The 17,632-nt window shown below is 40.2% G+C and overlaps 1 protein-coding gene across 1 annotated transcript; it reads right to left on the bottom strand.

The window, feature by feature from the left end:
• Positions 1-545: 545 nt before the first annotated feature.
• LOC144535887 (plexin domain-containing protein 1-like) lies at positions 546-16,639 on the bottom strand. Its single transcript, XM_078278663.1, has 13 exons — positions 16,073-16,639; positions 9,284-9,444; positions 6,613-6,756; positions 6,417-6,486; positions 5,068-5,190; positions 4,865-4,983; positions 4,678-4,777; positions 4,258-4,353; positions 4,084-4,165; positions 3,943-4,003; positions 3,734-3,857; positions 2,376-2,536; positions 546-1,312 (listed from the first exon to the last, which is right to left on the bottom strand). The coding sequence occupies exons 1-13, from the start codon at positions 16,146-16,148 to the stop codon at positions 1,187-1,189; spliced, it is 1,443 nt and encodes a 480-aa protein (XP_078134789.1). The 5' UTR covers positions 16,149-16,639; the 3' UTR covers positions 546-1,186.
• Positions 16,640-17,632: the final 993 nt, after the last annotated feature.

The following is a 17,632-nucleotide window of genomic DNA, read 5'->3' as shown; positions in this document are numbered from 1 at the left end:
TAGTAAGTGATGCATTTATATATTAACCGCTTGGTTTGTCATATGCGAAGATAATTGGACTCTTTTTTTTGGACTGGTAGCTGGGGTCACGCGTATAGGACAAATTAAGAGCAACTAACGTTAGCAGCAGTGCTAACTAGCTGCGCAGAGGATGGGGTCCTGTCATGGATGTAATTATAAGGTGCTGTTTCCGTACGAGGCAGTGATGTTTCCCGTCAGGACGCTCTAAATGATGCGGGAGTATAAATTGCTCATAAAGCTAGCATAGCTGAGTTTTTGTAATTAAAGCACCTCCTTTGTTCCTTTGTGTGTCTGTGGGACGATTCTGAATCAATGCGAGGGTTGTTGACTTTCTTGTAGTCTTATGGGCTCCTTCATGTGACAGTTTAGAGCATATTGTCGAAATAAACATAGTTTGTTACATGATGGCATTCACCTTACAGCTTTTCCACTTAGTCATCAGTGGTAGATGTGCATGGTCTAAATATAGGCCAAGGTGGTCCATACCATTTGTTTTCAACTCTTCACCAAGCATGAGATTATCAACATTCACCACCAGCTTTTATTAGCAGACATTTAAACAGAAATGATAAAAGAAAACTCTCATAACTTGATGTCTCTAAAATTCATCCAAACAATATTTCTCCAGAGAAGTTCAAGATGATCATTATAATCACTATCAGGTACATAGCTAAATATCTGTTATATTGAAGTCCACAGAGATATAACATTTCATAAACCAATCGTTGGTCACGTGGAAGTTTCATGAAACAAAAATAACTCCATAAACTGAATAAAAACAAAAACACATGGTTAAGTTGAGCTGTATGTTGGTTTGCAGTATGAAGGCTAGTTTGATTCATTCCCTGACATCAGCTTACGTTGATGTGTTTTTGTACAGTTACACGTTTGCATCTCATTTCTGAACAGTCGGCTTCCTCTCAGACCCTCCAACCCTTGAATAATATGGCAGATCCCCTGTGTGATGGCAGAGAGCAAAAGACACAGAAAAAGTTGGCAAGAGCTACAAGAGTCAGTCAACACTGTCCAGCTGCCAAGGTAGAAGTAGGGACATCCTGTGTTGATGGTCGGCCTGATCGTCCATATTCATCTCCTTGTAATAACTTTGCAGTCCTCAAGATGGTGTCCTTTCTTCTTCTGACTGAATCCTGCATGTCCAGGACTCTTAACAGCACTGCTCAGCTTCAATGAAACCATCCTTTTCATGACCCCCAAGCTCGACCTCGGCGTAACTGGAGTGACAGCCCTGGTTGCGGAACTTCATGGAGGGCCAGTAGTTATTGGTGCGTCGCTAAGAACAACAGACAGTAGTTGCTAAAGGCCAGGCAGCAGACAAACATGCAGTGGTGGAGGAAGTATTCAGATCCTTTACTTAAGTGTTGATACCACACTGTAAAAATACTCTGTTATATGTAAAAGGTCTTGCTTTTAAAATGTTACTACAGCAAAAGTATGTGAGTATAAACAGGAAAATGTCATTTAAGTGTTAAAAGTCAAAGATGAAAAATGTCCCCTGTGACTGTTATACATCATTAGATTATTATTATTGCATTAATGTTAAAGCAGCATGTTACTGTTGCAAATTTAACTATTCTTCATAGGACTGCAACTAATGATTATTTTCATTATGCATTAATCTTCTGATTATTTTCTCGGTTAATCGATTGTTTGAAAAATAGTGAGAAATGTTCTCAGAGCCCAAAGTGACACCCTCACAATGTTTTTTTTGTCCAACTAATAGTACAAACTTCTAATATATATAATATATATATAGTTGGGTAGTTTAATTTGTAAGAAAACATTTTATAAGCTCTTTGTGTGCAAAAATCTTAACTTGTAAAGTAACTAGTAACTTAAGCTGTCAGATAATTGTAGTGAAGTAAAAAGTACAACATTTTCCTCTGAAATGTAGTGGAGTAAAAGTAGAAATGAAAAGAAAGTGAAGTTCAAGTACCTTACATTTGTACTTAACTAAATGTACTTAGTTACATTCCACCACTGTAAACATGAGTGTGCATGTGGCATATTGTTAAAGTTGTGGTAGGCGTTATATTTTTGATGCCGCTGGGAAACAATTCCTGATAAGCCTTTAGCATATTGTAATTCAAGTGGTCTGAGAGAAAACAAGACTTCTGCACCTCCTGTTGGCTTTGGCCAATCACAGGTCCTTTCAGAGAGAGAGAGCATTCCTATTGGCTGTTCTGCACATGTAGACAGAGAGAGGAGAGGGAGAGCTGCAGGAAGAGGTCTCACTCTACTTAAAATTCTGGTGGTTTGTTGCTTTCTACCTACAGCAGCTTTAAACAGAAAAATAAACTGTGACTACAGAATGCATGCATTTGTTTTTTTCTCACCTGCATGAGGTAGAACGGTGGAGCAACTGTGGGGTGCGTGTTGATGTAGTAGACAGCCAGTAAGGTCAGAACTACAAGCAGAACCAGAGCAGCCACTACACCTGCTATGATGGCCAAGTTCCCTGTTTTCCCCTTATGGTTTGGTGGACCCGTCTGTATATCTGAAAGGAAGGAAAACACAGATTGTTATTGCATGTAGAAGTGGCCAGCTAAAGAGATGACTGTAACCTTAGAGGCATTCCTGATGTGTATGGTCTGACCTGCTGGGATACTATGGGTATGAGTGTCCTTGAGCAAGGCAACTGACCACAAGAGGTCTGTTGTACTTGTAAACTAATGTGTTTATAAAATAAAGCATATTGGTAAATGCTTCATTCATGCTCAAGAAAACATTAACTCAGCTCAACTTTATGTATACAGTTGGAGGAAGGTCACATTTTTGTTACAATCAGTTGGACCATTGGCGATAAAAAACTATTAATACATGTAAAAGTTACACATAGGAACCTTTTTTAAATAATTCATGAAATGAAAACTGGTCTTATATAGGCTACTCTAGGCTCATACAGTCGGTTATCTTTTGTCAGATTTCAGATACCTGTTTTCACTACATAATCATAAGAATTTGTAATTCTTTTGGATGTTGAATTTTTTTTCTTCTTCTTATTTGTCTTTTTTTAGTCATCGCAAAAAAGCCAGAAGTGGACCAAAATCATCAAGGTTGCAGATGTAGTTCATGTTTTGCCAGCTTGTCTCGCCTGGACAAGCACTTGAAGGACTGCCACAGTCTTTCTAAACACGTGAGTAACCATTTAAGCTAAGATAAGGTATGCATGGTTACATCTTATGTAAAGGTTAAATAAGATGTAACCTTTATTGATCCCTATAGGAGATGACATGGCATAGCAGCGCCGACTATTAATTGTAGTTAACATCAAGAATAGAGCTACTTAGTACATCTATAAACAAGATAAAAACAAAAGACTCTAAAATAGGGTAGGTTAGGTGTGCAGCATAAATAACCACAGCAGAAGTGAAATACCACCATAACACGGTAAACCCAGGGTTAAACCTGAAGTTACCTCACTAACCCCAAATCCTGCTGCGTAGTAAAGGCCCCAGGACTTTGAGCGTTCTGTCCCTGACAAAGTCTGATATGTTGTACTATTATAAATATATTATAATAATGTCAAACCAAACCAAATAATCTTCATTATTTCTGGAGAAAGCTGAATCCAAGTCACACATTAACTGTCAAACAAAAGTCCAGTCCAGGGATTCGGATTCGTCTTTCTCCAGACATTGTACCACCAGAAGGATTGAGATGAACCTTCGGAGTCGGTTTCAGAGAAGTTTACCTTTAGTGACAGGCGGGTCTTCGATCACTGCTGAAGAAGGTGTCGGACCTGGAGAAGACTGGTTAAAGGAGCTCATAGATCCCTCAGGTAGTACCGGGTTGTAGTCCTCACATTTGCCCTTTGCCTGAGTGAATGCCCACAGGAATGACTCAGGAAAGAATGAAACAGCTGCTCATTTCTCTGTTGTGTAACTGGGAAATGTGTCTCACCTCTTCAGGGCAGTTATAATCTAACCATTCTTGTCTATGCCGGTCGATACCGTCCGAGCATCTGAAACTCAGAACAAAATGAGGAGAGCCAGGCTCTCTGCGGCTTCATTACAAGATAAATCTTTCAGAATTTCTTCCTACCGTTGAAGTGTGTTGCACCAGCCACAGCCGGTTGTCAAGTTGGATGTAAGGCAGAGATCACAGGATGTGTGTTGCAGACAAGCTGGAGGAATCAGATACACAGTGTCCTGGAGTTAGAGAGGTGAATAATGAGGCTAGGCTCTCATATAAAGGCTGGTTTGTAAGGATACTTACTGGGCAGAGGTGTGAAGTCGAAAGCAGATCTGCTAACAATCTTTGTGATGTCAATCTCAACACGATGATACTCATAGATAGTACGACGATTTGCATCTTCAAGACAAATCTAAAATGTTAGTGCGTTTGCAATATAGACAAAAGTCTTATCTTTAGGCTTTTTACTGGATCACATTTGACATTTTTTTTAATTGAAAGTTGCTATTTTGTTCTATGAAATAATGTTTATTTTCTAATCAAATTGAAATGAGGTTTATATGTTATAATAAAAGAAAAATATGAACGTATTGTTATAAGAAAAAACAGAATCGAGAAGCCTGATTACTGTATCTTCGTCACAATGGCATCTCCATACATTTTAAAGTCTGTTTAGTCCTGTTTAAAAAAAACATCCAACTAATTTTATTTCAGAGAACTCACCTGAGAGCTGTGAGGAGGAGAGGAGTGCCATGAAAGCATCAGACAGTCCCACTTTCACTGGATGCTCGGTGGAATTCATTTTCTCCACCGGTATAGGGATCTAAAAAATAACAGCAGTGTTTGTTTTAACAGCTGCAGAAGTGTACAGATGATGAAGAAAACTGTTTAGTTGAAGTCCATAACCTACATCTCGGTAGTTGAAAACAATGGTTCCATTTCTGTGGAGGACTGCCTGGAAAGTAAAAGGTCCTTCAGCTTCTCTGTCCTTAAGATGGACTTTGTCCCACTGCACCACAAATAGATTACCTGCAGAGCAAGATACAGAGGCTGGTTAAAGAAAACCAGGAGCTTCCAAACATTACCGACTTCACAGAGGAGTTCCTCACTCACCGTTGTCTGAGTACCTCACTGTTGAGTTTTTGGAGAAGCTGGGGTCAAAGTTGGCCATGAGGGGAGCAATGTACTGTGTGGCAGTCAGCATTCGATGAGTAATCTCCCCCATGAAGATGAACCCTGGGCGGAAACGCAGGCACAAACGTTAACTACAAACTTAGCACAAACAATGCCTGTTTTCGAATGCATGCTGTAGAGTTTCATATAAAACCATAATACATCACAAAATATGTTTTTAGCACAGAGTCAAAATGATCAAAAGCTGGCATAGAATATTTGGTCTAATACTTTCAATCTTTGAATGAAAATGTATCTATAAACAGAATTATGTAGAAATGGAGACTATTTTAGAGCATTTTATTCATGCAAAGTTCTTGTATGACTTGTCCATGTGAACAACATTTGAGAAATTTGGGTTCTTTTGTCAAATCTAAAAAGTTTGTTTTTAACTGTATTTACATTTCTATAGTATGGTATTGAAAAATGTATTGTTTTGGTACAGGAACTCTGATATTGTGTGAAAACGTTTTACAATACCAAGCCCTTCTACCAACCATTGTTTTCCATTTATTTCTATATGGGAGGGAAATCAATCCACAGAACAAGTCTGTTTTAATTTTTGTTAGTTACATTATCGTTATGAGATGCAGCAGGCGTCTTGTTCACTGTGAGGGATTATCTATCTGTAGCAGGTTTCAAGAGTCTGACCACTGATTTTCATACCATATGGAAATAAAATTCCATTTCCTCCCCCGATATACAACTTCTTATGTGACTGAAGTGCACACTTTGGTCAGTTGTCATGATGTTACCTAAATCCATTCGCTGTGAGATTTAGTTAAAAGCTCTGGAAAAGCTAGTAAGTGGACACGTGAAATACCGGATGAACAACCACAATGCTCAATTCAACACAGCAATTCAAACAATAGCAATGTACTGTAATGTTTGTTTGCAGCAGGTATATGTTACAACCATCATGAGATGATGGCTTGATTCAAAAATACTATGCTGTGGAAAAAGAAATACAAAATTACACTCATTTTGCACATCAAGTTATTCATTCCCATCCACTGCACAGCCATTAGCATAGCATACTGTTGATTCAACAAATAACTCTTGCTTGCATCTTTGGGTTAAAAATGAAGGACAAGTCTTTAAGCAATTAAATCCAACAAAAAAATTAAGGCATTTAGAATTAACCAGATTTAGAGCATGGTATGCCTGAATATTTCCCCAGGGTAGGACAAAGTCTACTTGAGCACACTGGTAGACGTTCAATCTCCTGATTGGAAGGGCACAGTAGATGAACACTGCTGTGATATCAAGTAAGGTAAAATGAAACTCACCACCAGTCGCTACGATAATTTGTCTCAAGTGGTGTCCATAAAAAGGGAAATCAAAAGAAAGTGCCACCCTCTGTGGAAAAGAAAACATATCAGACGCACGTGTGCGTGTGTGTGTGTGTGTGTGTGTGTGTGTGTGTGTGTGTGTGTGTGTGTGTGTGTGTGTGTGTGTGTGTGTTGTGTGAGAGATCGATCTCACCGCTGCCTGTCGATGTGCATTAGACAGTATGCCGTGGATCTGGACTTGGCTCTTGTGCAGGGTGTTCAGATCTACCCACAAGTCCTTAGTCCGTCTGTCTGTTGGACCAAAACTCTTCCATGTGTAGTACTGCTGGGTGTCCTCCTTAGAGAAACAGGTCATTCATGGGGAGGTACTTTAGAGTGGGTTTAACAGACATTTATTTGCATTATATTGATATCACTATTTCACAATTCATAAAATTGTTGCCATACGATTCTTAAATGATTGTAGGTACCAGTCAAAATCAAATTGCAATTATTTTCTAGAAATTAAACCCTGTATGCCTGTATTGTACAGCATTAGTGGTCTTAGTACAGACATTGGCAGGTAGCGCATATTAACTTGTCAGTTGTAGCGCCTAAATTATAGTCTATTTCATAGATAATACATTAGACATAATTAATGTTTGTGAAGAAAGTATGTCCACCCTCTTTCATGTGTGAGTGGTCTCTTTCCTCCACAAACCTCAAAGCATTCAAAGTTACATCGTCATCAGGCCGAAAACCATTATATTACATTGATGATACCTTGACTGGAACATTAGTTTGTTTATGTGTTTTGTGTGTTTGTTTTCCCCCAGACATTTTGTCATGACATGATCGAGTGTCCTTGTGATGGTGAATCAGAGAGGATCAGGGTTGATGCCACATTAGGACTGTGGTTCCCAACCTGGGGTCGGCACCCTACGAGGAGTCGCTGGATGAATCTAAGGAGTTGTCAGGCAAGAAAAAAAAATCTGCCACACAAAATCCTATGCTTTTTTGTTTTCTTTGCTTCATCCTCTGATTGATCTGCTCACAAATCAAAGACAGACATCCAATTGAAAAGGGGTTATGAGAGATGTTTTGTGTTAAGGGGTTGGTTGGGAACCACCGCACCAAACATCTGGGATTTATCGCCTCTGTTTCTTTCCAAACAGTTCCACTTGGGGGAGCTGTTTACACATTGCATACAGTACTCTGACGTACAGATCGTACAGATCTCCACTTTGATGGCATTATTAATGTATGCCACACTTGAAGGTGACAGAGAGCAATGGTTCTGGGGTTTAGTGTGGGCTCAGAAAGTGGAGCAGTTAAATGCAGCGTTCTCACTGCCTCTCCGGCTGCTCCATATACAGCAAGTGACCCACTTTTATTCTCCCATCTTCACTGCCTGACACCAGCCAATGTTTTCTAGAGGGGGGGGGGGATTTCTAGGTGAGGAGAAGGGAACAATCGTACACTTTTCCCTCACAGCTGACTGATTTATTAAAGAGATTCCCATTGGACAAGAGGTGGAGGGTTTCGGAAATTGGGATCAAACCTCCCCCCAAAAAGGCAAAAGCAGGGTTACATGTGATCTTGTTCAAGTGAGTCATTCATATAACACACACACATGCACACGCACACATACTCACGCTTAAACAAACACTGTAAGTTGGCAGGACAAGACTGTCGTCTGTTTTCAATTTTGAATTGGAGGGAGAGGAAATACAAAAAAAGAGCGTACAACACAATTTATTTGGGTAGAATTTTACTGAGGCTAATTTAAGTGAAAGAAGAGTCTGGGACATAAGACACAAATAAAACCTCAAACACACACGCACACGTAAAAGCTAAAGAGTGGAAAACGGCACAGGACAAGTCCACCTGACAGAATAACAACCTCCTCTCACCTCCGCTCTTTGAGCGAGTGATGTATCCGTCATGTCTACGTCATTTTCAGGTGAAAAAAAAGCTACACTTTGCTACATACAAAAGCTGTCTTTGAGTCAGTCTGTAGAGCTGTGTCAATCTCATCCAAGGTCACCATTTTTGTGGCAATTTGTGCGTCACTATTCTTTTAGCAGATGCAGCTAGGTTATGTAGGATGATGATCTCCTCATTAATCTAGATGCCACTGTATCAGAGTTATCAAGCTGTGTCTTATCCACTCTGTGCCAGACAATCCTGGATGGTTTCATAGAAAAGCTCAGGGAAGTTGCTGTGCGCTGCTTTTTAACAGAAGTTCGGTGGTTAACCAAACCATTTGCCAAACCAACCAGTTAGTCTTTATCCTTAAAATCGTTTCTCTCGTAAAACCGAAAAATACTGCGTTAGCTGGCACGCTACAGGTGATCTAATCTGCCAGCTACAGTTGTCATTTCAACCAGCAAAATCTACGTTCGTCAGCTAGAAATGAGAGGCTGTTTTTAGGATTTAAAGATAAGATGTACTTATTGTCCCCAAGTGGATTTTGCTTGGGCAGTAGTGCTGCACACAGCTGCCATAAACTTAAAACAATACGTAGCCAACAAGACAGTACAGTGGTACACTAAGATCCAGTAATACATTACATACAACATTTCAAGCCTTTTGAGATAAGGAAATAAATACATAGGCATTTTAATTTTTGCTACCTTCGTCTGAAATCAAGGAAGCATTGTTTAAAAAAGTGCATACATGCTGTGCTAGAATATTGTATATATTTGTTTCTGTTTCTGTATTGTTCATTTGTTATTTATGTTGTTTATGTATGCACCACTCACCAAGGCAAATTCCACGTAGGTTTAACTTACTGTGGCAATAAACCATTTTTCTGATTCTGATTCTGAAAGCTTGAAAGGCATAGCAACAACTTGGTACAGGGTCAATTATTTGGATCTCACCACTATGCGGGTCATGTTGTCAGGCAGGGTACTGATATCAAGTCCTCCTCCTTCAGTGTTGCGGGCTTCTCTGTGTCTGTGTGGGGTCTGCTGGTCCTTCCTGGTTCTGTGTAAATCGGACACATCCTCACTCGTCTGCAGAGTAGTCCCACTCAGTGCATCTAGAACAGGACAGGCATTATGGTGGCTGAACAGTTAATACACGTGGGCCCTGGATGAACGCACAGATGTCTTCTGAACTCTGCTGGGCCCAGATTTTATTTTTTTCTTACCATACCTTCTACATGCTGTAGTAAATATTCACCTGCTAAATCACCCAATTCTAGATTCCAGCCCTTTGAGAAAAACATGATCGTTGACTTCTGTCCATGATTTCAAAACATGTGAAAAGAGCTCTGAGATTATCTGGTAAAAATGTTGTCTTTAAAAGAATTGGAACAGTTTTAAACGTTGTGGTCACATCTGCTCATTATTGGTTACCATCATTTGGATCATTAACAGGCAGACATGTCCGCAGTAAATGTAATCCATGTTTAGAGCAATAACTCCCACAAAGACAGAGAAAAATCTGTCATGCAGAAATACTGCCGTGATGTATTTCTAATTTCTGCATTTTAAACTAATAATGTAGCGTGTGTGTTTTGGCTGGACGATAGGTGCTTATGAACTAATTGTAAAGTATGATACAACCTTTATTTAGGGGCCAGTGTTCTTTATTGGCCAAGTATTCCTGTGTGCATTCATGTCTCTGCTGACCACCTACATTTCTGTGGGTTTCTTGTCATCTGCTCAACAGATCATAGATGGATGTTTATATTCTTTCATATTTGGAACTTTTCTTCCATTTTTCTTTTAACAGTAAACTGATCCATGACTCAGTGTCCTGTTCACATTTTCAGACATAGTTGTGAGATCAGCAGAACTCGCTGATCGTTCAGCCGGGTGAAGGTCTCTGCTGTTTTTCCTACTGGAGAACAAGTTGAAGGTTAAATCCAGTTTGCTGTGTAGATTTTATGTGAGCTGTTAGTTCACTGATCTGAGGTATCACAGCATGTTTATGAACATCTTGAGAGAGAGAGAGGAAAAGACAAGAGCCAGCCTGAGGTTCAGACCCCCCTCTCAGCCTTTTTCTATTTAAATTGTGTTTACAACTTAAGACCAAAAGTATGTGCACACCCTGGGTTCGGTCCACAATTTTTCTTTTCTTTTTTTTGTTTTGGTCTGGAGCTGTTTTTCTTGTTTTGGCTTAGTCTGTCTGTGCCAATTAAAATGCTACAGTTTGGGGAAGGCCCTTTCCTGTTTCAACATTAAAATGCCCCCAACCCCTGCACAAAATCAGGTGCATAAATACATGGTTTTCCCACTTTGGTGTCAAAGAACTTGTCTGGCCTGCACAGAGCCCTGACATCAACCCTCATCCAACACCTTTGGGATGAACTGGAACGCTGACTGTGAGCCAGACCTGATCTGTATCACCTAACATCACTGATGCTCTTGTGGCTGAATAAGAGAAATACCCTACAGCCAAGTTTAACATCTGGTGGAAAGCCTTCCCAGGAGTGGGGATTATGTTATAGCAGCAGATTAATGTCCAATGTTTTGAAATAAGATGTTTAACAATCACATACAGGTGTAATGTTTGGGTTATTATATTTTTCCTCTGTGCGGAAACATAAATATTACTGCTTATTAACTTGATGGATTTTTGGCATTTGGGCTCTCTTTTGTTTGCTATTTGTTGGAAAAAGAAGATGATATGTAAGTACTTGTCCGTTAAAGGAATAGTGCAACATTTTGGGAAATATGCTGATTTCTTGCAAAAAAAGAAGTACGATATCACGCTCATGTCTGTATGGTTAGTATGAAGCTGCAGCCAGTTAGCTTAGCTTAGCATAAAGACTGGAAACCAGGGGAAACTGCTAGCCTGGCTCTGTGTAAAGGTAACAATATCTGCTTACCAGCCTCTACGGCTCACAGATTAACATGCTATATCTTGTTTGTTTAATCGGTACGACAAGCTTTTTACGGGAGATTATGTGCAGGACTATTTGCTGGCCAGATGCTGTAAAGCCACTAGAAAAGATTTATCGTCAGAATTAAATGAAGTTATTTTTAGGCTCACAGAAAGGCTTAAAAATTGGGGTGTGCTATCTTTGCATTCAGATTGAATGAAGTGAATTTTCTGTTGGTAGAGACGTAAAAAACCAAGAAACAAAGAAAAAAAAGAGGCTTAAGATTCAAAATAGGACAAGAGAAAAGAAACATAGAGAGGTTATCACACACACCGGGGAAATGTCTCTAATGAGGAATCTTGTTTGATTACGACGCAGAGAAAGCTATTTCCACGGATTCAGAACAAGAGGCTCCTAATTGGGTCAGATTGGCAGCACTCATCATCACTAAACAACTGAAAAGGCGTGAAACAGCTGGGAGGAGGAAGAGCTTTGAGGGGGAGGAAGACTGGAGGTGGCAGATCAAGGACTATGCATTAGTATACGATTGTACATGCATTCCTCTGCAGCCTTTACACTTTATAGGTCCCTTCTGGATTTAGCTTTATAAACACAAAGTGTTTCCCGTAACAAATCTAACCTTGTGTAACTGTGTGCATGTGGGATCCCAGACTGATCTCATGAAGTGGCGTATGTATGACACGTCAATTCATATGCCATTATTGGCGTGTTATCAAGACGCATACTCGCTTTTTAGCATGTTTATCAACGCCGCTTGGCCTCCATTGACTAACATTACCTTGTAATTGCGTGTGAATTGACGCCGTAGCGAGTAGTATGACAGGGCAAAAATCCGCATAGGGACGTTGGTCGGGGTGGAGGATGAGTAAAACACAGGACTTTCACCCAGGAGATTGGGGATCATGTCCCACACGTCACGTTTCCTTCGTGTCCCGCATATGACGTTTCTTTTCCACGTTTGTGGTTTTCCTAAACCCAACACTGTTCTTCTTTTCCTAAACCCAACCACGTTCTTCTTTTCCTAAACCCAACCACGTTCTTCTTTTCCTAAACCCAACCACGTTCTTCTTTTCCTAAACCCAACCACGTTCTTCTTTTCCTAAACCCAACCACGTTCTTCTTTTCCTAAACCCAACCCGCGTGTGACATTTCCTAAACCCAGCCGTAGCCTCGCGATAACATGCCACTTGGCTTAAGAAAGTGGGCGTGTATGTTTACGCAAAGTCATGATATCACGTTGCCCGGATGGACTTCCAACAAAAATAATGCTAAAGAGTTTTAAGAGTGGGCTGTACTTTGCATAAGAACTTGTTAAGCTGAACTCTGCAGCATCAGGTGTGTGTGTATGTGTGTGTGTGTGTGTGTGTGTGTGTGTGTGTGTGTGTGTGTGTGTGTGTGTGTGTGTGTGTGTGTGTGTGTGTGTGTGTAAAAAAAACATCCAACAACGCAAGTGACAAACTTTGTTGGTAACTAGCCGGTGCTCTGACAGTCCTCCAAAATTTAGGCTGCCAGGATGGTGTCAATTTCTCATGTGTTTATTGTATTTAGGAGTGTTGACGTAAGTGAAAATTAAACCTCTAATCCTGCAGCTTTATTTTGAATGATTAACAGATATACAGCTGTTTTGAGATTATGGCACCTGCATGGCAGCGGTTTCCACTACATCTGCATCTGCATTGCAGCAACCACCTTATAAATCTAGTGGGTGTTGGGAGTCACATCGAACTAGGCCACAGCATTTTTAACCATATACAGCATGCTATGGATATACACATTGTGTCCATTAATCCCTTTACAGTCTCCCACGCACCCATTTCCCATTCCCCTGATCCTTTGCTCTCATTGTCTTTTTCCAGAAATGTGCAGTTGCTCTGGGGCATTCTTTCATTACTGGTTTTTATGTCTTTAGCAGAACTATTTAACTATCGTTTGTCGATGACAGACACCAAAGAAACAGGTTACATTTTTACTATTTGAAAGCAGCTTTTGAATGGTAGACAGCAACCGGACAAAATTGACTAGACAGAAAAAGCCACGTTTCCTCAACCGAGACAAAAGCTAAATGGCCTTTCAGTCTGTTCAGCTGGATGAAGACCAGGGATAAAAAATAAATTTCCTCTGAAAATAATCTCTTTCTGGGTAAGTGCACAACACTTTGAAGTACAAGCGAGGATACACTGAGGGCACAAAGGCAGGTACTTGGTCCTGGAAAGGAAAAGTGAATTATCTACAGAAGGCCAACATCTTTGCTCCACAGACAGATACGCTGAAGAGACCAAACCATTATGTACCGTCCAAAACACAGCAGAGAAAACATTATTAAATCTCAAGATGCAAACAAAGTCTTGACCCAGTCCAGTGTTGGGTGCTGTATGAGATGAGACTATGTGTCAGGACAAAGATTAGCAAAGCACCTGCAGTCTTCTGGCAAAAGAATCATTAATGGAACAGTAATCACAACGTCACAGTTATGTATGTCAGTGTGTGTCATTGCAGTTTAGCACAGTGGTTTTATTATGGTTGGACTTTGTGGTGATCTGTGTTAAAACCAGCCTGGAGCTTATGGCGTTGGAAGAAGCCATTTGGCACCTTACGCTCAGAGAAACAGCAGTAACCATAACACACAATCACAAACACTGGCAGCTGGACTGATAAGGACCCGCAAAGAGAAGAAAAAAATGTAGCGTTTAGATAAATATGGACAAACAGATCAGGCGATGAGTTTAAAAATGTTTAATTTACTGTCATGGAGTTGTTTTGGAACAGATTTTTCCATTTTTAGTGTGGCTGTAATATATATGTAAATTTAGTTCCAGTTTGCAGATGGTGTTTGTTCCAGTTGTAGTTCACAGTCTGTCTCTTTTCAGTATTTATAGTTTTCACAACAGGATATTACTTAATGGTAGGAAATGTAGACTAGCTGATCAGGAAAATCTAGATGTATTGAATTCTTCTTAGAGATTAAACATATCCCACAGATAACAGATGTGAGTTTTTGATAACCTGGGTTCAATTTTATATTTGAAAGATACATTAACATGATGATGATTGGGCTTTTTGTGGTCTTTGTTGTATGTTATTGGGTTATTTATATTCCCTTTGGATAAAATAATAAGTCTCTGAAGATATTCTCTTGGTGGCAACCTTGAAAAGGTGTCTCTGTTCTTTTCAGGCAATCATCTTGACAGCCTTGAACATCTACTTCTTAAATCTGTGTGGACAGCAGGTACATTAAATTGTATTGGAATCAATAGCTGCACACAAACATTCAATCATCGCTGTCTGTCTGAAAAATGATGTGCGATTTAAAGGGAACTGTCCCTAAATTCCATTCAGTATCAAATGACTCATGCAATTCATGATGTCTGGTACAACAATTTAAAGCCAGGAATCTCCTCTCTTTCATTTTGTTGTCATGTCAAAATGCATATTATAAATCTATCTGGACATTATCACATGGTATAATCAGACATGCTGGATAAGCTTCGTATAGGGATCTTGGTGACCTGCTGAACAGTAGAGGCCACACAGCAGGTCATGCAACCTGTACTGGGAGATGTGACAGGAAAATAACTTAACTGTTGATTAAATTCAGGCATTGTCGGCCTGTCTGTCACTCCAGCACTTAGGTTCAGACTGAAATATCTCAACAGCTACTGGACAGACTGCAATAAAATGTTGTGGCGTGGTCAGCAGTCAGTCGTGAGACAGGAGTGGATGGTACAAATGCATCACCCTCAAGCGCAGGTAGTCACTATAGCACTACGTATTAAGAGAAGACCTGCTCTACATTCTGGTGTGAGCAAGCACTAAGATGAAGTTATCAGGTTGTTGGGGGAAAGGCCCAAAATAGGGACACCTGCTGTCCAGAGTCGAGGCTGACAACATGAACTGAAACTTGGGAGCGTATTTTAGTGGTGAAGATGAGCGTAGAAATTTTGGCGTACTTTAAGTTGTCTTATGTCAGGGCGGGGGGGAATCTGTCTCTCTGGTCTGTGCACAGTATGTCAGTTGTCCTCTGCAGAGCTAGGGCCCTGATCAGAGGAACTGGGACCACAGGATAGGCCAGAGAAACTGGAGCACCACTGATTGTCGGAGGAGGAGGAGGAGGAGGAGCGGAAGCAGCGGAGGAACGGGGGCTGGCTAAAAATAATGTATCTCCAAGGAGAACAAAAATACATGCATGCACTCCCACACACACACACACACACACACACACACCCACAGGAATGGAGCATACATATAGGTGATGCACAGAACAACCAAGCACAGTATTTTGGTGATTAGACACAGCCTAAAATAAAGCAAACGAAGAAAAGCAAAGACATTTTTGAAATGGAAAAGCTTCTGCTCTCATTGACAGAAGTTTTTTAAATTCTGAAAGGTTTTTTGTAATGGCATCCTAACACACACACACACACACACACACACACACACACATAAACACGCACACACACACACACACACACACACACACACACACACACACACACACACACACACACACACACACACACACACACTCTTTCATGTGCTTCCTGTGACTGACAGACAGAAATGTCAAGGGACCTATTAGCTTCACACATACATATGAACACACACACATGCAAATCCACGCAAAAAAGTGCCCTATAAAATCTTTCCAGCTTGCCTGTTGTCAGAGTTAGTGGCAAAAATTCAGGTGATATCATATTTCTCTTAACCTGAATATTTGGAAGCTGTCTTGGCAGTCTAGTCGGAAGAAATGCCGTGAAAATGGTGTTAAAATTAGAAGACGTGAATACCTGTATGTTGGCATTGGAGAACAGGGGCTTACCTTCGTGCTGTTGAGCCCAGACTCTCCCCAGCTCAGCCTGGGAGAGACAGATGAGGAGAACAGCACAAAGCCCCATGTCCAGGCAACTTTTCTCCCTCCTTTCCCGACTTTTCTCCTCTCCTCTCTTCTTCTTCTTCTTTTCCCCGTTTCCCCCTCTCACTTCTCTGGAAGCAACGGGGCGCCTCACTCCTCCACTCCCCTGCCTTGCGTCGCTCTCTCTTCGCCTCCGCTCTCCCACACAACTGCTTTTTCCTCACCTCAGCCAAGGTTTACTGCTTTTCTCTCCCTCCTTTGTCTGTCTCTGCTCTGCGTCCTTGTTTTTTCCCTTTAGAGTAACTTCTGGGATGATGGGTCCATGGCAGGAAAATAGTTGACAAGCAGTTGCAGTGTCACAGAGTGAGGTGTTTTCTCTTTGCTCTTCCTTTGCGCCAATCTCATTATTTTCTACTCCTTGAAATAACTCTTCACCACTCCCCCCTCTGTCTCTGTCTGTCTCGTTGCTTGTGTTTGTGTCTCTGTTTCTAGAGCTCTGGGTTTTTGTAAGACTTCCGCAAAGAGGAAATATTTATGTATTTCAAAAAAAAAATTCTTTCCTTCCGAAAAAAGAAAAATGAAAAAGGGGGTTGGAGTTGGGAGGAGCATGTCTCCCCCATGTGGAAGCATGTTGAACCAAAACAAATGTGATATTGTTAAATGGTTGACATTTTGAGAAAAGTTCCCTCCTCTGGTTTGTTTGAAGAAATATTACATGGATTAATGCAATGAGTATGTTTTCTTTTTCTTTTTTCTTTTTTTTACAACTGATAGAGTGTTATATCCAGCGTGAAAAAAAATTTAAATTCTTTCAAATCTATGCTGAAGATTTGTTCCCGTTCGAAATTAATTAATGAATTAATTAGTTGGAGTATGACTTTGAATTTTCTTTTGATTGTTCTCTCTCCCATTTCAAAGGATTTGTTGATGTGGTTGGCGTAAGAATGCTCCAGAGTTTATATTTTGGCTTCCCTGGTGATGCTTTATTCTGCTTAATCTTGTACATACTTTACAGGCTGTTTACTTTGTTTATAGCGGTTTTAAAATCCTAATAATGGAGATTATTATAATTTGTGGTTATTGGTTGCCAGTGACCCTTACTCCAGATTCTCATCTTACCCTCTTTTAAAAAAAAAAACTAAAAAAAAAACTGGCACAAAGTAGACACAGGGCTGTTTCCTATTACAGCTGGACTCACACTCTTCTGTCTTGATCCAATTGAAAACAGCTTATAGAGAACATTATTTTAACCTTACCAGAAATGCAATTCAAACATCTGAAGACAGGTTTATTTGATTTAATATTATATTTAGTGCATTTATTTTGTCTATGGACCTATGAGCACATTTTATCATCATTTATTTCCTCTCTCGTCAAAATTATTACTGCCACCGTGTCTAAATAATAAGAAAGAACAGATGAGGAGTTGGTTTTGAGTCCGCGAGGCAGGCCTATTACCATTATTGGAAACTGAAAAGCCATTACGTGTGGTGCTTTCCTGGTGAATGTTTGTGCTGGGCACACAGT

The sequence above is a fragment of the Sander vitreus genome, chromosome 21 (assembly GCF_031162955.1).
Source record: "Sander vitreus isolate 19-12246 chromosome 21, sanVit1, whole genome shotgun sequence".
In the NCBI taxonomy this organism is placed as follows: domain Eukaryota; kingdom Metazoa; phylum Chordata; class Actinopteri; order Perciformes; family Percidae; genus Sander; species Sander vitreus.
Note: the sequence above shows the minus strand (reverse complement) of the source record. Positions and strands in the feature narration are given on the sequence as shown.